The 19,617-nt window shown below is 36.9% G+C and overlaps 1 protein-coding gene across 1 annotated transcript in view; it reads right to left on the bottom strand.

The window, feature by feature from the left end:
* Positions 1 to 19,617, bottom strand: part of PAS1 (FKBP-type peptidyl-prolyl cis-trans isomerase family protein) — a 324,212-nt gene that overhangs the window by 32,033 nt on the left and 272,562 nt on the right. The window contains exon 15 of the mRNA XM_089825670.1: positions 17,337 to 17,393. Within this exon, the coding sequence (XP_089681796.1) occupies positions 17,337 to 17,393 (57 nt within the window). The remainder of the gene's footprint in view (positions 1 to 17,336; positions 17,394 to 19,617) is intronic.

Raw genomic sequence — 19,617 nt, 5'->3', positions numbered from 1 at the left:
GAGAAAATGTCAAGAAATCAAACATTAGAAATTTGCAAGAAGATAGGTTTGATTTTGGAAACAAGGATAACTTTCAGCTTAATCCTTTGTTTTAGGTTAGAGCCAAAAGGACCTATGATAATACCCTTTTGAACTGGATAACAAAGTCAATTCAAAACCATATTGAAGTTAATGAGGATCCAGGGCTACTCTCCATCAATAAAGAGTTGAGACATGATCGAAATGCCAAGATAATACCTAGTGGAGTTACTAGTAGCTGCTCCCTGAACAATTTACAAAAGGTTGCAATTCACAACAGTACTGGCAATTCACTCTTTTTATCAACAAACAAATGTTAGGCAATTAAATGTGGTTGAAAGTGGTAAAGCTTCAATTATGTCAATATCCATCCCTCCTAAACTAAATAGTTGTTGTTTTCCCATAGTGATGACAACAATTGATGTCCAAGTGGTTGTTGAACCATTGATAAGTTTAAGGGAGCTAGTTGTGACCGAGTGGTTGTAAAAAGGGGAGCTAATTGTGAGAAATTCTTCAAGCACCATTCAGATTTTCAGCTCCAATACAGTGGAAAATGATTCTTACCAAGATTTTAGATCATTCATAACTGTAATAAGTTGGGGCAATCGGGATTTCCTTCATGACACCTTGAGAGAGTATGTAGAATTTTGATTCTAGGGTCGTGTAGGTTCCCAAAACCATAGATTGGAAATCCAACAGCTTTGCCAATTCACTCTTAGGATTACCCAATTGGTTCTGGCCAACGAATGGGAATGATTTCTTGATTCACTTCCCTTGCACTTCAGGCTTTGTTAAACCTAGCCGGGTGAACCTTTACCTTAACCCTGATTATTTGGTTTAAGGCTTTTCTATAGCGAGTTTAATTTTTGTGAATTATAAGTTGGCAAAATCTTAGAACTTGATCACAAGAAATTTGAATGAATGCTTTGATATGATTGAGTGTTTGGATAATAACTAAGTTGATGCTTATAAGGAGGAGATATAGGAAAGAATTGTTAACCTCAACTATGAATGTTAGAGTAATAAAGAATTTTCTTATTAATTAAATCATATTGACTTAATTATTAAGTCACTTATTATCTCTAATGTACTTAAGCTAAACTTTGGGTATATAATAATTAATTCTTTTGTTAATTATTATCACGCATCCCAGGTTAGTTACCTATTAGGATTTTGATCTCCTTTTATAAGGATTGATCTCTTTGTAATTAATTGATTCACTTTCGATAATAGCAATTTCTCTTTTTGCTCATCAAGAATGTCTCATCTATGGATCTAGGAATTCCAGCCTCCATAGCTTTTGCTTCTCGCTTTCTATGACAGGTGTTTGTATGCAAGTGATTCTTGGGAGTTGTGGGGTTGATCTTTCATCAACTTCAACATGGTATTAGAGCTCTAGATCTTCATGCCCCTGTTCTGTTTATGAGAAGTTTGGATTGGCTTTCAAATCTGTGCATTTTCTTTCAGAGGGTTTCATTTTTCAGAATCATTTTGTATTGAATCTAGGGGGGTCACTAATTTTCAGTGCATTTAAAGCCCAAACGGACCTCATCATTGAGCTCAGAGCACCCAAAAATCCCTATTTTCTTATAAAATTTGTCCAATTTGGACATAGTTAGAATTTAAGGTAAAAGGATACTGCTCTAAGATTGGGCATTTCCCAAGGTGATGACTTTGTGATTTTTTGGCAAGGAAATCAAGATTTTTCCCCTCGAAAACCAAGATTTTTAGCACACAAATCAAGAGTTTCACAACTAAATTGGTACACTTCTAGAGGTATTTCTGGTACTTGTGGGCACGCTTTTTGAGGAATGTTGGCACGAATCCAGAGGTAATAATTTTTTTTTGCCATTCCAACACTTTTAGACCTACATGTGATTTTTTGGCCATAACTTGCTCATCCAGACTCCTTTTTTCACACACAAGATATCGCCGAATGTCATGTCCCCTTTCTAGCGATATAACTTCTACCAGAGATTTGCCTATCATTGACTCTCGTAGGCAAATGATTTTGGAGAGAGAGTCATTCTGTTGCCAGATGATTACATTCTTGCTCTCGGAGAGTTATAATCTTGTAAGTGGGGCCTACTTGTTCTAATGTCGAATTGAGATTGTACTTTTAACTTTATAAAGTTATTTATTTAATTTTATAAAGTTAATTAATAATAAAGTGCATTATAATAAGTTATTATAACAAGATGTTCTAGAAGCTTCCAGTGACTTCTCAAAAAGTAAATAAATAGAGGGCAGGGGGCACCCATTTGAGAAAAGCGGTTTTGTGAATTCGACTTCTATTTCAGTTGGAGCAATTTGTAGTCAATTGGTCTGCAAATTCTCAATTTATCTTTGGGAATGAAAACTCCCATTGATAAGCAATTTTGAGGGTGTGGAATATCACCCGAATTATTGCAAAAACTGGAGGTGACATTACAGTCATTTCATCAGGGCGGAAATCTGTGGCCTAAGGCCAAATTGGAAACTCTTGCATCTTTGATTGTTCGAGACTAGCTAATTACCAACCACCGAATTATTGAAAAAAATCGGCAAAATTCGGGTAATGGCTTGGATGGTCTGCTACACAAGATTGAGCGCTTCATTTGAATGAATCGACGGCTACTTCAGAATTCCATTTGCGACCTAGTCTGGAAACCCATTGTCTTTGGCAGCGATCCAAGGGCAGATAGTGTGTATAGACGCACTAACTACAAAGTGCTTCCAGTCAGGCATTTTTCACATAGGGGCATACTGCAACTTCATAGCTTGGCTACCCGCTCCAGCAAAGGGAAATTCGTCAACAATTACACACATTGCCTCGGCAAAAGTAACGATAACCTTCCCATCAGTCTGGACGCCCGATAAGAGGGCCACGAAAAATAATGGATATACCGCAATGGTAATCGGATTAACCAGATTCGTGGGTTCCAACTGCAACACGGTGGGAATTCAGGGCAGTCAATTTTTCAATTAAAGAAAGGTTCTGTGTGGCAACTTGGAACGAAATTCCAGATTGTGAAGAACAGAATCGCATCCATCAGCGGCATTACAATCAAGCGGAACCCATAGAAGTAAGGAATCTCAGGTTTCTTGACATTGTTTCCATTATTTGAAAACTAGTGCATTCATACAATATTATGCATTGTTATAAATGTTGTAAGATCAGTTTCAGAGTTAAGCAAATACTGATTGGAACTATCATTGCAACCGCTATTACCAGCACATTCAGTGAATTGACTGAGACATTTTTTTTCATTTAATAGTTTGGCAAATTTATAGAACATTATCTTTATAGTTCAGTTTCAGATTACAAAACAAGTATTTAACGCACTGTCACAGCTTAAGCATTGGTTTTTAAGTGACCATAATAGTTAGGGTCATCTCAGTGGTATCAGAGCAGTGTTCTTGCCATCTTGTTGGGTAGAACATCTTATGGAACCATATTCCAGACATTATATTCGCAGGAGAACAATACTTAAGGGCAGAGATATGGGTGAAAGACAGTCACAGAGCCCACCTAGATTTCCCAGAGTTGATGACGATGAAACTAGAGAGTTTTACAGAATCATGACTACCGGACAGCAAGAAATAGCCCAGTCACTACAAGCTTTGACTACCATAATGGAGAGAGTTGTTCAGCCCAGGATTCAGGAACAAGGTAGAGGTACACCTGATCATGATAATAGAAGTGTGGCGGGCTCACAGGGTGCTCCTAGGCGCAGATCATGGACAGCAAATAGGCCTACTCATCCCACCTTCCTAAGGGAGGAGGCTCAAGAGATAGGAGAAGACGATTTGCCGGATGATTTTCAAGATGATCTCAGAGCTGCTACTGCAGAATGGCAAGCATTACCACCACATGTGCGTGAACTATTGAACTTTGATCGCTATCTGAACCAAAGGAGAGAGCATATGAGGAGTAGCTGTCAGAATAGGAGGTCTAGAGGAGGTCATGATAGTGAGTTGCAGCGAGCTGCTAGCAAAATCACTTTACCATCTTTCGATGGTAGTGGTCAGATGACAGCCCAAGCATGGATTCATAAGTTGGACACCTTCCTAGCATTAAGGCCTATGTCTGAGATAGATGCCATTAGGTACGCCACCTTGCATTTGGAAGGCGCAGTTCATGATTGGTGGTCACATGGGATGGTTACGTTGCAGCACAACCAGGTGACATCTTACCAGAACTTTGTGGATAGATTGGTTGAGAGTTTTGATAGGAAGGATCCAGAGATCTATTTTCGTGACCTAGCATAGTTGAGATAGTCGAGCAATTTGGAAGTTTATATTAGTGAATTTCAAAGGTCAGTGATGGTACAGGATGTGTCTGAGAGACGGTTGGTTATCTTGTTCATAGAAGGATTGTCTGAACCCCTCAAGGGTTGGATTAAGGCATTTGACCCACCAACACTTCAGAAGGCTATGAGAAAAGCACGAAGTATGGAGCTTACGGCACCTTCTAGCAGGTTCACTTCCAGGAGCACTACTTCTTTCAAAGACAATAAGAAGTTTGATAAAAATAAAGGAAAGAGCATTGATACCAAAGGAAAATCCACTACACCTTTGGATGCAGAAGCATTAAACGATTTGCGCAGAAAGAAACTATGCTTCTATTGCAAAGGCCCATATGACAGGGACCATGATTGTCCTCTGAGACCTAAAGGAAAGGCCAACAGAGTTATGTGGGCATATTACGAAGGATCAGATTCCGACAGTACAGCAAATGAGGATGATCACAGTGATTCAGAGCTTGAGGGAGAGACAGGGAATTCAGAGCAAAAAGAGGAACTTGAATTGCATTTACAGCAGGGGCGTTTGTCTAGCATTCAGTAGGAGGGATCCTTTAGGTTATGTGGTGTTCTAGCAGGATAGAAGGTGATCACATTGGTTGATACAGGTGCTACGCACAATTTCATTGATGCACGATTGGTTGAACGCCGTGGTATTAAGACAGAGGAGTTTGAGGGTCTCCGAGTATAGGTTGCTGATGGTTACACTCTTAAGTGTAACAGGATGGTTAGAGACATGCCCTTACGCCTGAATAATTATGAGTTTAAAGCAGATTACCATGTAGTCAATATGGGCGACTTGGATATCGTTTTGGGTATGACATGGTTACGTTTATTGGGTGAGGTCACGTTTCGACTCAAGGATATGGAGATTAATTTTGAAGTAGATGGGAAACAACATGTGTTGAGAGCTATCAGGAATAGTGACATCCGAACTATTTCTCTCAGACGATTGGAAAGATTGGTGAGGCATAACGATATTGAATGGGAAGCCATGTGTACTCTCATGCCTACCAAGGAGGAACAGCAAAAGACAGAATATCATCCAGACATTCAGATATTGAGGGAAAAGTATAGTAAGGTATTCAGTGATATTCCACCTGGTACACCACCTGATAGAGGGATTGAGCATATCATCGAATTAGAAGAAGGTGCTAAACCAGTGATGATTACTCCATACAAGCATCCAAAAAGGCTTAAAGATGAAATAGAAAAGACCATTAAGGAACTTCTTGCTATGGGACATATCAAACCCAGTAAGTCTCCTTTTGCTTCTTCAGTAGTTTTGGTAAAAAAGAAAGATGGTTCTCTTCGGATGTGCATTGATTATAGAGTGCTGAATAAGAAAACCATTAAGAATAGATATCCTATTCCATGGATTGATGAGCTGATAGATGAACTACATGGGGCATGCTACTTTAGTAAGATAGACTTGAGATCCGGGTACCACCAGATTAGAGTTAGAGAACAAGACATAGAGAAGACTGCCTTCAAATGTCATTGTGGACATTTTGAGTTTGTAGTGATGCCATTCGGGTTGACCAATGCACCAGCTACTTTCCAGTCCACCATGAATAAGGTCTTCCATCATCAGTTGAGAAAATTTGTGTTGGTTTTCTTTGATGATATCTTGGTATATAGCCGATCATGGCATGAACATATGGAGCACTTGGAGATAGTATTGAATACTTTGCAGGCAGAGTCCTTGTATGCCAAGGAGTCTAAATGTGATTTGGGTATGACCGAGTTATTATACTTAGGTCATATTATCAGTAGAGAAGGAGTACGGATGGATCCTGATAAAATCCGTGCTATAGTGGAGTGACCTATTCCTGAGAACTTGACCCAGCTGAGAGGATTCCTTGGTTTATGTGGCTTCTATCGCAGATTTGTTTGCGGATATTCACGACATGCGGCTCCTATGAGAGATTTATTTAAAAAGGGAGCCTTTGTTTGGACATCAAAGGCACAGGCTTGTTTTGACAGATTTAAGGAGATCATGACTTCATGTCCAATATTAGCGTTGCCCGATTTCTCAAAGCCATTTGAACTCCAGTGTGATGCCTCAGGAGATGGTATTGGGGCTGTTTTGATGCAGGACAAACACCCTATTGCATATGAGAGTAGGAAACTCCGTGGACCAGAGAGATCATTCAGCATTTACGACAAGGAGATGTTAGCTATCATGCATGCATTAGCTAAGTTCAGGCAGTATTTAGTAGGTGGTAAGTTTTGTATAAAAACTGACCACAACAGTTTGAGACATTTCCTTGGACAGAGAGATCTCAATGATAGACAGCAGAAATGGGTGAGTAAGCTGTAGGCCTACGACTTTGATATATCATACGTTAGGGGAACTCAGAATGTGGTAGCAGACGCCTTGTCACGTAGGCCGCATCTTAGTGCGATGATTGAGATCTCTGAGGATTGGAAGCATTTGATTGTTGGAGAGTATGCTATAGACTCTTGGGCATCGGGGATAGTTGACGGGACCATTGTTGACGCCAGGTATACACTTGTGGATGAATTGATTATTTACAAGAATAGGATATTTTTAGTCCCAGGATCCAAAATGAAGCAGACTATTATGAGGACTCTTCATGATTCACCAATAGCCGGTCATCCCGGGTACTTTAAAACATATAGACAGGTGCGAGAACGGTTTACATGGAAAGGACTCAAGACGGATGTGTTGCAGTATGTTCGTGAGTGTCCTGTTTGTCAGCAGAATAAACAAGAACACACTTTCCTAACAGGATTCCTACAGCCACTTCCCATTCCAGATCAAAAGTGGGAATGCATATCCATGGATTTCATTACCGGGTTGCCCAAGGCTCAGGGACGCGATTGCATCTATGTGGTGGTGGATAGACTAACAAAATATGCTCACTTCTTTCCTATCACCACTACTTACACAGCAGTACAGGTAGCTGAGGTATTCTTCAAAGAGATTTTCAGGTTACATGGGATACCCCGAAGTGTTGTAAGCGACAGGGATAGTAGATTCTTGAGTCATTTTTGGCAGGAGGTGTTCCGATTATGTGGCACTGAGCTCACACCCAGTACTAGTTATCACCCGCAGACTGATGGACAGACGGAAATAGTGAACAAGTGGGTAGAAGGCTACTTGAGAAATTACGTGGCTGATCAGCAGAAGGCATGGGTGAGATGGATTTATTTGTGTGAATATTGCTATAACACCACTTTTCACATGTCTATTCAGATGACACCTTTCCGAGCGTTATACGGGTATGATGCACCAAGTTTTATTGACTTGTTAATAGGTGATGTTCGGGTTCCACGCGCCGGGGATTTGATTCAAGAAAGTAAGGACATTATTAATGCTCTCCGAGATAACATAGCCAGGGCACAAAATCAGTATAAGCAGTATGCAGATCAAAAGAGAACAGAGAGAAGCTTTGAAGTTGGTGACATGGTCTACCTCATGCTTCAGCCATTTCGGCAATCTACTCTCAAAAGAGGTGGGTCAGAAAAGCTTAAGCCTAGATATTATGGGCCTTTCAGGATCACCAGACGAATAGGGGAATTGACTTATGAGCTTGAGCTTCCAGCAGATAGCAAAGTGTATAATGTGTTCCATGTGTCGTGCCTCAAAAAGGCATTGGGATAGAATGTGGTACCTTTTGCAGTATTACCTCCCTTGGATGATGAAGGGAAATTGATTTTAGTGCTAGAATTCATTTTAGAAAGCAGGGAAAAACAGCTCCGCAGAAGGGTAAACAGAGAATATTTGGTTAAATGGAAAGATCTACCAGTTGAAGATGCCACTTGGAAAAATGAAACAATTTTGCAGCATCCAACTTTGAGATTGCTTGAGGACAAGCAATTTCAGGAAGGGCGGACTGTCATGTCCCCTTTCTAGCGACATAACTTCTACCAGAGATTTGCCTATCATTGACTCTCGTAGGCAAATGATTTTGGAGAGAGAGTCATTCTGTTGCCAGATGATTACATTCTTGCTCTCAGAGAGTTATAATCCAGTAAGTGGGGCCTACTTGTTCTAATGTCGAATTGAGATTGTACTTTTAATTTTATAAAGTTATTTATTTAATTTTATAAAGTTAATTAATAATAAAGTGCATTATAATAAGTTATTATAACAAGATGTTCTAGAAGCTTCCAGTGACTTCTCAAAAAGTAAATAAATAGAGGGCAGGGGGCACCCATTTGAGAAAAGCGGTTTTGTGAATTCGACTTCTATTTCAGTTGGAGCAATTTGTAGTCAATCGGTCTGCAAATTCTCAATTTATCTTTGGGAACAAAAACTCCCATTGATAAGCAATTTTGAGGGTGTGGAATATCACCCGAATTATTGCAAAAACTGGAGGTGACATTACAGTCATTTCATCAGGGCGAAAATCTGTGGCCTAAGGCCAAATTGGAAACTCTTGCATCTTTGATTGTTCAAGACTAGCTAATTACCAACCACCGAATTATTGAAAAAAATCGGCGAAATTCGGGTCATGGCTTGGATGGTCTGCTACACAAGATTGAGCGCTTCATTTGAATGAACCGACGGCTACTTCAGAATTCCATTTGCGACCCAGTCTGGAAACCCATTGTCTTCGGCAGCGATCCAAGGGCAGATAGTGTATATAGATGCACTAACTACAAAGTGCTTCCAGTCAGGCATTTTTCACACAGGGGCATATTGCAACTTCATAGCTCGGCTACCCGCTCCAGCATTGGGAAATTCGTCAACAATTACACACATTGCCTCGGCAGAAGTAACGATAACCTTCCCATCAGTCTGGACGCCCGATAAGAGGGCCACGAAAAATAATGGATATACCGCAGTGGTAATCGGACTAACCAGATTCGTGGGTTCCAACTGCAACACGGTGGGAATTCAGGGCAGTCGACTTTTCAATTAAAGAAAGGTTCTGTGTGGCAACTTGGAATGAAATTCCAGATTGTGAAGAATAGAATCGCATCCATCAGCGGCATTACAATCAGGCGGAACCCATAGAAGTAAGGAATCTCAGGTTTCTTGACATTGTTTCCATTATTTGAAAACTAGTGCATTCATACAATATTATGTATTGTTATAAATGTTGTAAGATCAGTTTTAGAGTTAAGCAAATACTGATTGGAACTATCATTGCAACCGCTATTACCAGCACATTCAGTGAATTGACTGAGACATTTTTTTTCATTTAATAGTTTGGCAAATTTATAGAACATTATCTTTATAGTTCAGTTTCGGATTACAAAACAAGTGTTTAATGCACTGTCACAGCTTAAGCATTGGTTTTTAAGTGACCATAATAGTTAGGGTCATCTCACCGGAAAGATGGTTTCGAGCCCATCATGATGGTGTAGTTTATTTGGACTTTTGACACTATTTGGTTGTCAATTTATGCAATCAAAGTCAAAGGTTCTATTTTGCATTCTGGGACACATCTTGAGACATTCTATTTTCCAAATTCTGCTCCAGGCACTTCCCATTCAGTTTTTTGTTTTTTTGCATTCTGGTGGATATCTTGGTTGTTTCAGGTTTGGAGATCGATTTTTTTGCTTCAAATGATTTTTCATGAGTTGTACTATCTCTTGTATCGGTCTTATGTCTCTTTTGATCTTTGTTGACATCCTTTTGTAGCATTTTTGCAAACACATTAAGATAAAGTGTCACTCTATTACATTTTGAAATCTTGCACATCTTTGTGTTTTGTTGTACTCGAACTACATTATAAAGTGCCTTGAGGGGTTTTCATGTTGGCCATATTCGCCATCTTCCTTTGTCAAGTGAGTGTTCCTTCCATGACATTAGCTTCATGATGTGTCGATGACACATGGCATCATAGATGTTTGTACTTCTTTTGCATTCTCGATGTTCCTGGTTCTTTCTGTAGGAGATATTGCATTTAGTTTCAGTGTTCATGTCTTACCTATTAGCATTATAGGGGGTTATGTTGGTTCGATTTCTTTCTTGGTTCAATGAAGTGAGCTATGTATTTAGTATTTGGTCCTGTGTACTAGGCAATTGCAGTGGCTGGATACCTATGCATTTCAGTGAGATGGATCGCTTACCATATAGACGACATTCTTTCATTCCTATTTTTGGAGGCCATGAAGATGCCTTCCATTTTCGATTGATTAGCTCTTTAGACTTAGTCTTCTCTACCTGGTCATGTTCTATACAATGGAGGTTCTTCAAATTAGCATTTTGGGAGTGTTTGCAGCTTCATGCTTCAATGATGTTCTTCATGATTATCATTTTGTTCCTATCTTTTTTGAACATTCTTTCCATCTCTTTTTGGAGTAGGGCTTTTCCGATGTGATTTCCTCTATTTCTCCTCTTTTCAAAGATTCGATTGTGCTTGGGTACCTCATCAGGCCTTGTTGCGGGGACCCAAATTTACTTTCAGTAGTAGTTTCTAGGTTTTCAGCTACTCCCTAAGTTTATCTTAAGGGTCGGGTGTTAGAGTAATAAAGTATTTTCTTATTAATTAAATCATATTGATTTAATTATTAAGTCAATTATTATCTCTAGTTTACTTAAGCTAAACTTTGAGCATATAATAATTAATTCTTTTATTATTTATTATCATGCAACCTAAGTTAGTTACCAATTAAGGTTTTGATCTCCTTTTATAAGGATTGATTTTTTTGTAATTCACTGATTCACTTTTGATAATAGCAATTTCTCTTTTTGCTCGTCAAGAATGTCTCATCTATGGATCTGGGAATTCCAGCCTCCATAACTTTTGCTTCTCTCTTTCTGTGACAAATGTTTGCATGTAGGTAATTCTTGGGAGATGTGGGGTTGATCTTTCATCAACTTAAAAAATGAATCCAATAATTGTTTCAATGATTTGAAAGACCAGTGCCTTGTTTATCCGGGCAATGAAGATTGTTATGTACAACTTTATGAGATAATATTTATTTAAATATCATCAATTACACATGTACTCTGCAAAAGATAAATCTTATATGCAATTCAATGTTAGTCTAAAAGGGTCTTATCTTCTTTAATGGAAGTCTAATTAGACAGATATAAGGAAATATTTATTTCACACTATCCCCGCTTATCAAAAAAAGAATGTAGAAAAAATCCAATGTATAAACTTTATCGGAGTAATTCAATAATCTTCTTACTGGTCATAAATGACAAATCCATACTGTAATTTAAATCTCTTAGCCTTAAATAAATATAAACAAAAAGGCCATTTATTCATCATTAAAATATAATATTTGAATTTAAATTACAAGTCATCATTTACTCTGCTTGTTCCTCCTCACAAAACATTTGAATGTTTCTTCTCAAGTAATTGAATTGCTTCTTCTAATGTGTGTTTCTTGTTATGCCTTCTTTCTATATATTTTCAACTCCAAAATTTCACACCTTTCCAATATAGGAGGCACATTTTTTCATAACCAATGTATTTCTTCCTTAATATCAGTTCTTTTGTCATTAACTCAATTTAACATATTAATTGCAGCCTTCCTTAAATAAATCGTTCTTAATGATACTTCTTTCCAATCATTATGTTTTCTCTATAAAATATTTACTTAACATTGTTTACTTGTATCGTATCCTTCATAATATATCCATCGATCCTCCTACTTATTATCGTTGTATACTTCAGACTTTATGTCATCGCCGCTAGATACAAACTTTCATCATTGTATACTCATACTATCAATGGCATTATATTCATTGCTTTGTTTGCCCTTCAATTTCTCCATAGTCTTATATCTCAAGTCAATGTTTATCAACAAGGCCGAATCGAATCATGAATCGGCCATGAATCGGAATCGAATTGGCCACGAATTGGCAAATTAAAAAAACCCTTAAAACTCAAAGATTTTGAAAAATTTAAAACTTTTTTCATGCATGCTTTATTGAATATAACTTAAACACACTATAAAATCATCAAATAGAAGCTAACATACATAAACAAGGAACATAAATTATGAATCCATCACATACATTACACGTAAAATGTAAATTTTAGCTGAAGTAAATAGAAATCATAGGATCATAATGAGTCAAATCATAGACCGTATATAAGATGAAGATCCTATGACATCAAATCATAAATGTATGTAAGATGAAGATCCATGAAACATATGTCTATCAGTATCTGTAAACAAAATGAAAAAACAAGGCTCTAGCTCAAGCCTCATCATCATCCTCAAGCTCGACTATAGCCTCAGTCTCAGCCTTTGAGCATCTTGTCTGCCTTCTACAAAGGCGTCTAAGGTAAGTCCTAGAGAACTGCTGAGTCATAGCCCCCACATGTAAGATGGGCTCACGAACAACAACACTAGGGAAAATGAGTTGAGGAGCGTTGCTATTGACTCCTTAATGCTCCCAATGTAATCTTATGGCCTCCCAAAATGGATTTTTGATCTCTTTAGTGCTCTTCCTTCTTGCTGGTTGCAAACCTGTGGTTTTTTTATTCTCTTCTTCTTGTAATCAACTAAAAATGATCATCTAGACTATGAGCCCCCTTTCTAGCATTTTTCGATAATTTATCTAATGCTTATCCTTGATCAAATCTCCAAAAATCAATTTATTTGATTTTACCCTATAGTTTGACCACTTTATCATAAGTTTATATTTAATTAAAAGAACATTTCCCCCTTTTAATTAAATAAAATTCCACATTCATCTCTTATCCGAAGGGTGCACACATAAAGCATTATTCCTATTTTAGAAATAAAATAAAAGACATTTTTGTCTAGACATGAATGCACAATTTTTTAGGTGGGAGGAATCTTTTATTTTAAAAATAACTTTAATTCTCCTCCACACATTTCAAACCCTCTCAAAAGTCAACCTTTAATAAAATAAAAGACATTTTTGTCTAGACATGAATGCACCATTTTTTAGGTGGGAGGAATCTTTTATTTTAAAAATAACTTTAATTCTCCTCCACACATTTCAAACCCTCTCAAAAGTCAACCTTTAATTGTGATTGGTTGAGATGCTTGTGCACATGAATCAATCAAGATGCATTCTACTCCCTTAACTATGCTTCTTTTGCCTCTTAATCTCTACCATCCATTTTTTTTTAAAAAGGAAGGCTCTCTCCTCATTCAAAAATCTTAGTCTCTCATGCTATTGTTCTGCTGCAGGTTTTCTTGATGATTTTGGAGACTTGGAGCATTCTTGCATTTTTGCATTTTAGCTTAGCTCTCATTCTACTTACATTATGGCATAATTTTTAGCTTAGCTTCCTTTATGCTTTAGCTTCATTCTCTTTTTTATCTTGCATTTCATTTAGAATAGCTTGTATTTTCATTGCATTCATTCTAGATTCTTGGATAATGGCACTCTTGCCTCTACTCTTTGAATCTCTCGTTCTATGGTGCACCTTGCAAGGGTTTTCATAGATAGGTTCATTTGAGAGCCACCATCTCATAGCCTTTGCATGTTATAGATAGAGAGCTATAAGCCACCTCTTGAGACTCCCTCTTCCATGGGTTCTCTCCAGAACAGTGGTTTATAGAAGTGTGACACTTTTTGTACACACACTTCTCTCTCACTTTTCTTCTCTTCTACTCATGCTAAACACTTAGAAGGCCCTTTAGGGTTAAAAAAAGAGGAAAGGCATAAAAAACATTAAAAAAAGATGTGATTTTTTAAAAATTTGATTTGATGTTTTATCAAGCCACACGAGGCCAATTTTTCCTAATTCATGTAGACGATTTTGGCAATTTTTTGGATGAATTGCTGAATTGGTGATTCATGTGATTCATGGCGATGAAATCACCGATCTAGTTCAACAATTCAAAAAAAAAATGGGTTGCCCAAATTGAATCGCCAAATTGGCTATTCACGTGATTTCTAGGCTATTCTCCTTACTATGATAAGGATAGACTGAACCTGTGCATGGTGTCGAGATCTTCGTCTTGAATTTACAGATAATTACAGAAACCAGTGTGAAGTCGACACTGCTGTAGCTGCTTCCATTATATTTACATCATATTATTTTACAATTGCTTGCTATTATGGTGATATCTTCACCACATTTCAATAGAAGGTGGAGGAATGTGAAGCAAAAAGTGTGAGACTTCAGCAGCGGAGCGGTGTCCTTTGGTGAAATCAATTTGATGTTCCTTGTGTTAGTTACTTCATATGTCCTTCATTCTTGGACATCAATAATCTTCACGTACAGATACTCCTCTTTTGTCTCAAACCATATTTTATAGTTACAATTTTATGATCTTCTACTAAAGATGTTGTAGCTAAAGGAAGCCCATTATCCATAGTCAGGTGTAGTGATGTAGCGATCTTATTCAATACAAAGTCTGATTATGTGTAGACCAGTAGATTATGCACTATTATGCCCCAAGTGCATCTATCAGGGCCATTACCCATATCAATTTTGATAAGAAATCCCAATCCGTTCTGAAGCCTTAGCAAATGAGGAATTTCTTGCCTTCCCTAAGTTGTTAGTTATTTGATTGGAACAAATACTGATCAAGTATACAGTTCAGAATCATGTCTAGTACATGAGGAGCTTCAGCCAATGTGCAGGCCAGATGCTTGTGAATATTTCCAGGTTAAATATGTGACAAAACTGGCAGAACCCAACCTATAAAAATATTTTTTCTTCTTTTTTCTGTTTTTGGTTCTGTTATGTGGTTATCTATTCTACTCCATTAGAAGCTGGACAGACAACTTGAACTGAACAGTTGATTAACTGATAAATATGTACTTAGTATCACATTTCAAATAGACAAGAATTGAGTTTTGCTTTCCCATTTCCGTTTCATTTCTGCAGTGCATTTCCTAGCCTGACATAGGTATCAAAGTGCTTGGGCAAATATCCATATACTGATTTATCATTTTCCACTATTCTGAGCTATAGCTAATTGTCATTCACAACAAATATATTAGGCTTTAGCAGAAAGTATAAGTTGCTACATTTTTTAATTTTTATTACTATTGAAAATTGTTATAACTGTTTCACACCATCGCCCCTGTTACAAATGGAGACCCCAAAAAATAGGGCTCCATCAGGTCGAACAAAGTTTCTTTTCCATTTAAGAATGATATCTATTTCAGTTTGAAGTTAGACAATGAACACTTTCACAGAATTCAAGATGAGATGGAGGTAGCTTGTGCATGCTAAACTGATTGATGAAATTAGTGTAGCGCAGGATCAGCTCAATGATTCATTTGTAATTTTGACTTGGAATCCTAGAATCATTTGATGATTAATAGTTGTTTTTCATAGGTTTATGCAGAAAAAGTTTATCCACAAATGTGTTTTGGAAGACTTCAATGCAATGATAGAGTGATTTTCCTATTGGTGATCTTCAAAAGATCAATATCACAGGTGTTCAACTGAGCTATGATATGAGCCAATGTCGCTACAAACCTTGGAACCATGGAATTTTTATGAAGGATATATAAAATGACATGGAATTTCTGCAAAATGTAATAGAGTCTAACAAACTCGGTAAGTTCAATACCATCAGCCTGAAACAATGGACATTTGTTCAAACCTTCTACAAACTTAATTGGGACCCTTGTATTGTCATGAAGATCTAATGTTGCTTGTGGGCAAGAAAATTCAAGGAGGAGATATTGCAAACCCCTAATAATTAATATAGGCAAAACGTCACTAACTCTAAAACAAGACACCAAAATGAAGAAATCTGACACTAATATTACTGTGAATGAAAGAAGCTGATGCTATTCTATTGAAGCATAATCTCAAACAACTGATTGCCACTGATAACTCTGAATTTGCATTCTGCTGGTTGCTGCCAATAGAAAAATTCTATTTGATTTTGAAACAGTATAATTCCCTCAGTTAGGCTCATCTGTAATATATACATTTGCAACAGTTTTATACATAGCCAGTCAAGAGGCTGTGCTTATAGATAGAAACTTCTTTCAAAAGACCTTAGTTACCGATTCGCGATATGAATCTGATTTGGGAAGGTGAATCGGATCCGTGGATTCGCGATTTTCTTTTTCCCAATTAGGATTCATGAATATATATATATATATATATTACTGATCTTGACCAAGCCCCAACTAGGAACAAAGGTTTATATATATATATATATATATATACTGATCTTGACCAAGCCCCAACTAGGAACAGAGGTTTATATATATATATATATATATAATTATAATATTATATTATGTATATTTCTCTCAGTTTTTAGTATATATGATGCATAAAAGAGTCATTTTAGCACTAGAAAGCAAAATAATATATTTTAAAAAGTCATATTAAATAACTTAGACTCACTTAAACCCATCAATCCTTGAGGATTCGCGCTGGATCCTTGAGGATTCATGCCTACGAATCTAGACGAATCCACTATGTAAAACAAGGATCCTGCCCGGATCTGCACGAATCCGGACCCAAATCCGGATCCGGCCTCTAGGGCACGAATCTGGTAACTAAGCAAAAGACAGTATCGCTCTTAAATAGTAGCATCAATTTAAATAGCAACATGAACTGAAAACCCCTAATTGATCCTTTCCAGGCATGTGCATTAAAATATATAGTTTCCATTATTTCCTAAATCCATCAGCTCTTTGCAAATATGCCCACTTCTATAAGCAATTAATTTTGCGGGCAAATTTTTACTAGAATCTTTACCTGGGCATGTATCAATGCATAACAATTTGTTTTCAAAATTTTCACTGATATTTCCTATGTATAGGTGCATAATTCTATATAGTTTCATGTTTTTTGTTTTTGAGTAGAACTAAAACATATTTTCATAAACTCTGCACAGGGGAAATTCTCTAAATGGAGCTGATTCAAATGTGAAAGTCAACCAATGACATGCAGCAATAAGTTTTATTGCAATGGTTGGTTTCAAAGAAAGTTAAGTTTTCAAGAACTGAAAACTTCCAATTACAGAAGCGTTAACCTTAGTCTACCAAATAAAGAGTCTCTCAATCTGTAAATCATCACTACTTTGCCACATAAAACCTTTATTCTGAGTTTGACATAGGATGCATGAAATAGGGACTGAGTAGCAAGCATAGAGAAATATGAGATGACCTTTAGTTACTTGAAAGCTTACCTTTTCATACTTGGCTTTGGCAAGCTCATATTTTCCTTCTTTGAAAAGTCTATTTCCCTGCAATAAAGTAGACTTGCATTACTCTTTAGTTTCATGAAAGAAATAAAAATAAATGTATATTTAGTGTGCTGTCATGTCTCTGTTTTGCAAATATAAATCACAACAGATTCTAGTTGTAGTGACAAATTGGACAGGAATCAAGTAAGCAGTATACAATCACATTCTTCAATGCATGGTAGAGAAATAAATAATCAAGGTCATCTGCTATGTAATAATTAACATTCTAATAATAGAGATACATCGATATCTAATATATTGTGTCTATTGCACAGACTACACAAGTAGCAAAGCAAAGATCCATATATAGATAGATAAAGAAATAGCATAAGACTTTATAGCTGTAACTCCCTGCTTGGGAACCCAAAAGAAATAAACCTAATATGTTACAAAGTTTATTGAACTATTTTGTTTTCCTTAAGTTTATACAACATCAAAGTAACAATGCAGAAGCAATATACACAAACACAACATTTACACATGCAATTACAATATAGATTTCATTCCTCAAGAGTTCCTTCACGTTGAGTCATGTTTAAGATTTTTTTATTAATTGTTTAACTCTTAAGCACAATGTCCATTATCATAAAATATAACATATTGATCTCATAAGAAAATGCATGAATACAACTAATACAATGAAATACATATAATGGATAGCGTCCATTGCACATGTCGTAGGTATGCGAGAATAGATACGAGTATATTAAAAAAGAAGGTATATGCTAACATATAATTACGTCAACTAAATAGAAGTCTCCAAAATATGGATAAGAATGATAAAATTACAATTGCATCATTGAACTTCCAACATCTGTAGATTTGAGAGGGACTGTAATGTCCCCATTTTAGCAGTTGATCAAGTGTGTGTGCGTTAGCCTTGTTCTACATGGTCCCGAGGGTTGACGAAGGGTTTAATGGGATCTTGGAGTGTTTTGGCCTAGTCATTTCCAGTTTGGGCCAAAACGAAGTTGAGTTACTCAGTTTCAGGCATACTATTTTTAGTAAGTCGGCAGGACACAGTGCAGGTCAATTTTGGTGATTGGATTTGATACTCCTCGGTGAGAGCTTTCCGATGAGCTATCACTCGCATTATTCGGAGTCCGATTGCTAATACATTTTAATGCCTGAAGTTTTATTAAAGTAACGTCTAATTTAATTGTAAAATATTAAAGTGTTACTTTAATATTTATTTTATGGGGATGTGTACCCAAGGGAGACATAAGGGGTATTTTAATGTATGTTTTATATATTACACATCTTTTATCCCACATTGCCCATTTGAGTTGAGCGGACCCTTGGAAATAGAATAAAAGGAAGCATTTGTGGCTTCATTAGACAGGTTGAATATGAGAAGAAATTGGTGTGTGAGTTGCAGCTCCGTTCTTGGCATTTGAGGACGTTTATCCTTTCTTGTAACATTCTAGACGTCATTCCCTTGGGGTTTGGCATTTGGAATTCTTTGTTATCGGCTTCATTATCAGGTAGTTTAGTTGCATTTCCAGCTACAAGCAGATTTGGTATTTTGCTCATATCTTCTTCACTACTTGTCTGACGCTTAAGCCGCTTTGAGAGAATGATATTACCAAGGTAGTGGACTGATTAAAGGACAAAGTACTGTAGTAGCAAGTTCGAAAGCATGGGCTGGAGTATTATGTCAATAATGCTGAAGTAATTAGTGAGTTGATAAATCTGCCATGTATTTGGTTTTATGAATTCTCAAAATAACATTTTATTGGCAGCAGTTCATTTCCACTTTGCATATTATAGTAGTTTTTTTCTTGTTTATGTTGTATGATACCAATTCCATTCACAAAACACAACAAACAAATAAACATTTGATTTCTAGAGTTCTAAGGGGTTTAAAACATTAATCGGAGAAATAAGAGGTTGAATGCAAACTGTTTGACAGAATTCCTTTCAGCAATTTGGTTTAGTTTTTGGGACATTCTGGGGTGCCCATTACAGTGGCATCAGAGCAATAAGTCTTGCCATTCTGTGGAGGTCTTATAGAGAATTTGGAACAGCCGGATAGAGGGAAAAGTGTTTGACGAAATGTCAAAACACTAAAATCAGAAATAAATAAATAAAAACATAGGCTAAGCATTTATGTTTGAGCATGCGACAGGGGCCTTATAATTTCCGTGATACCAGAGCAAGACAAAATAGGATTTCAGACTTGCAAAGCAAACAGTCTAGTACATCCGTGCAGGTGGACATTAAA

This window comes from Cupressus sempervirens, chromosome 4 (genome assembly GCF_028749045.1).
Source record: "Cupressus sempervirens isolate cs-2001-9-10 chromosome 4, ASM2874904v1, whole genome shotgun sequence".
Classification (NCBI taxonomy): Eukaryota; Viridiplantae; Streptophyta; class Pinopsida; order Cupressales; family Cupressaceae; genus Cupressus; species Cupressus sempervirens.
The sequence above is the reverse complement of the archived record's forward strand: the minus strand, read 5'-3'. Positions and strand labels throughout refer to the sequence as shown.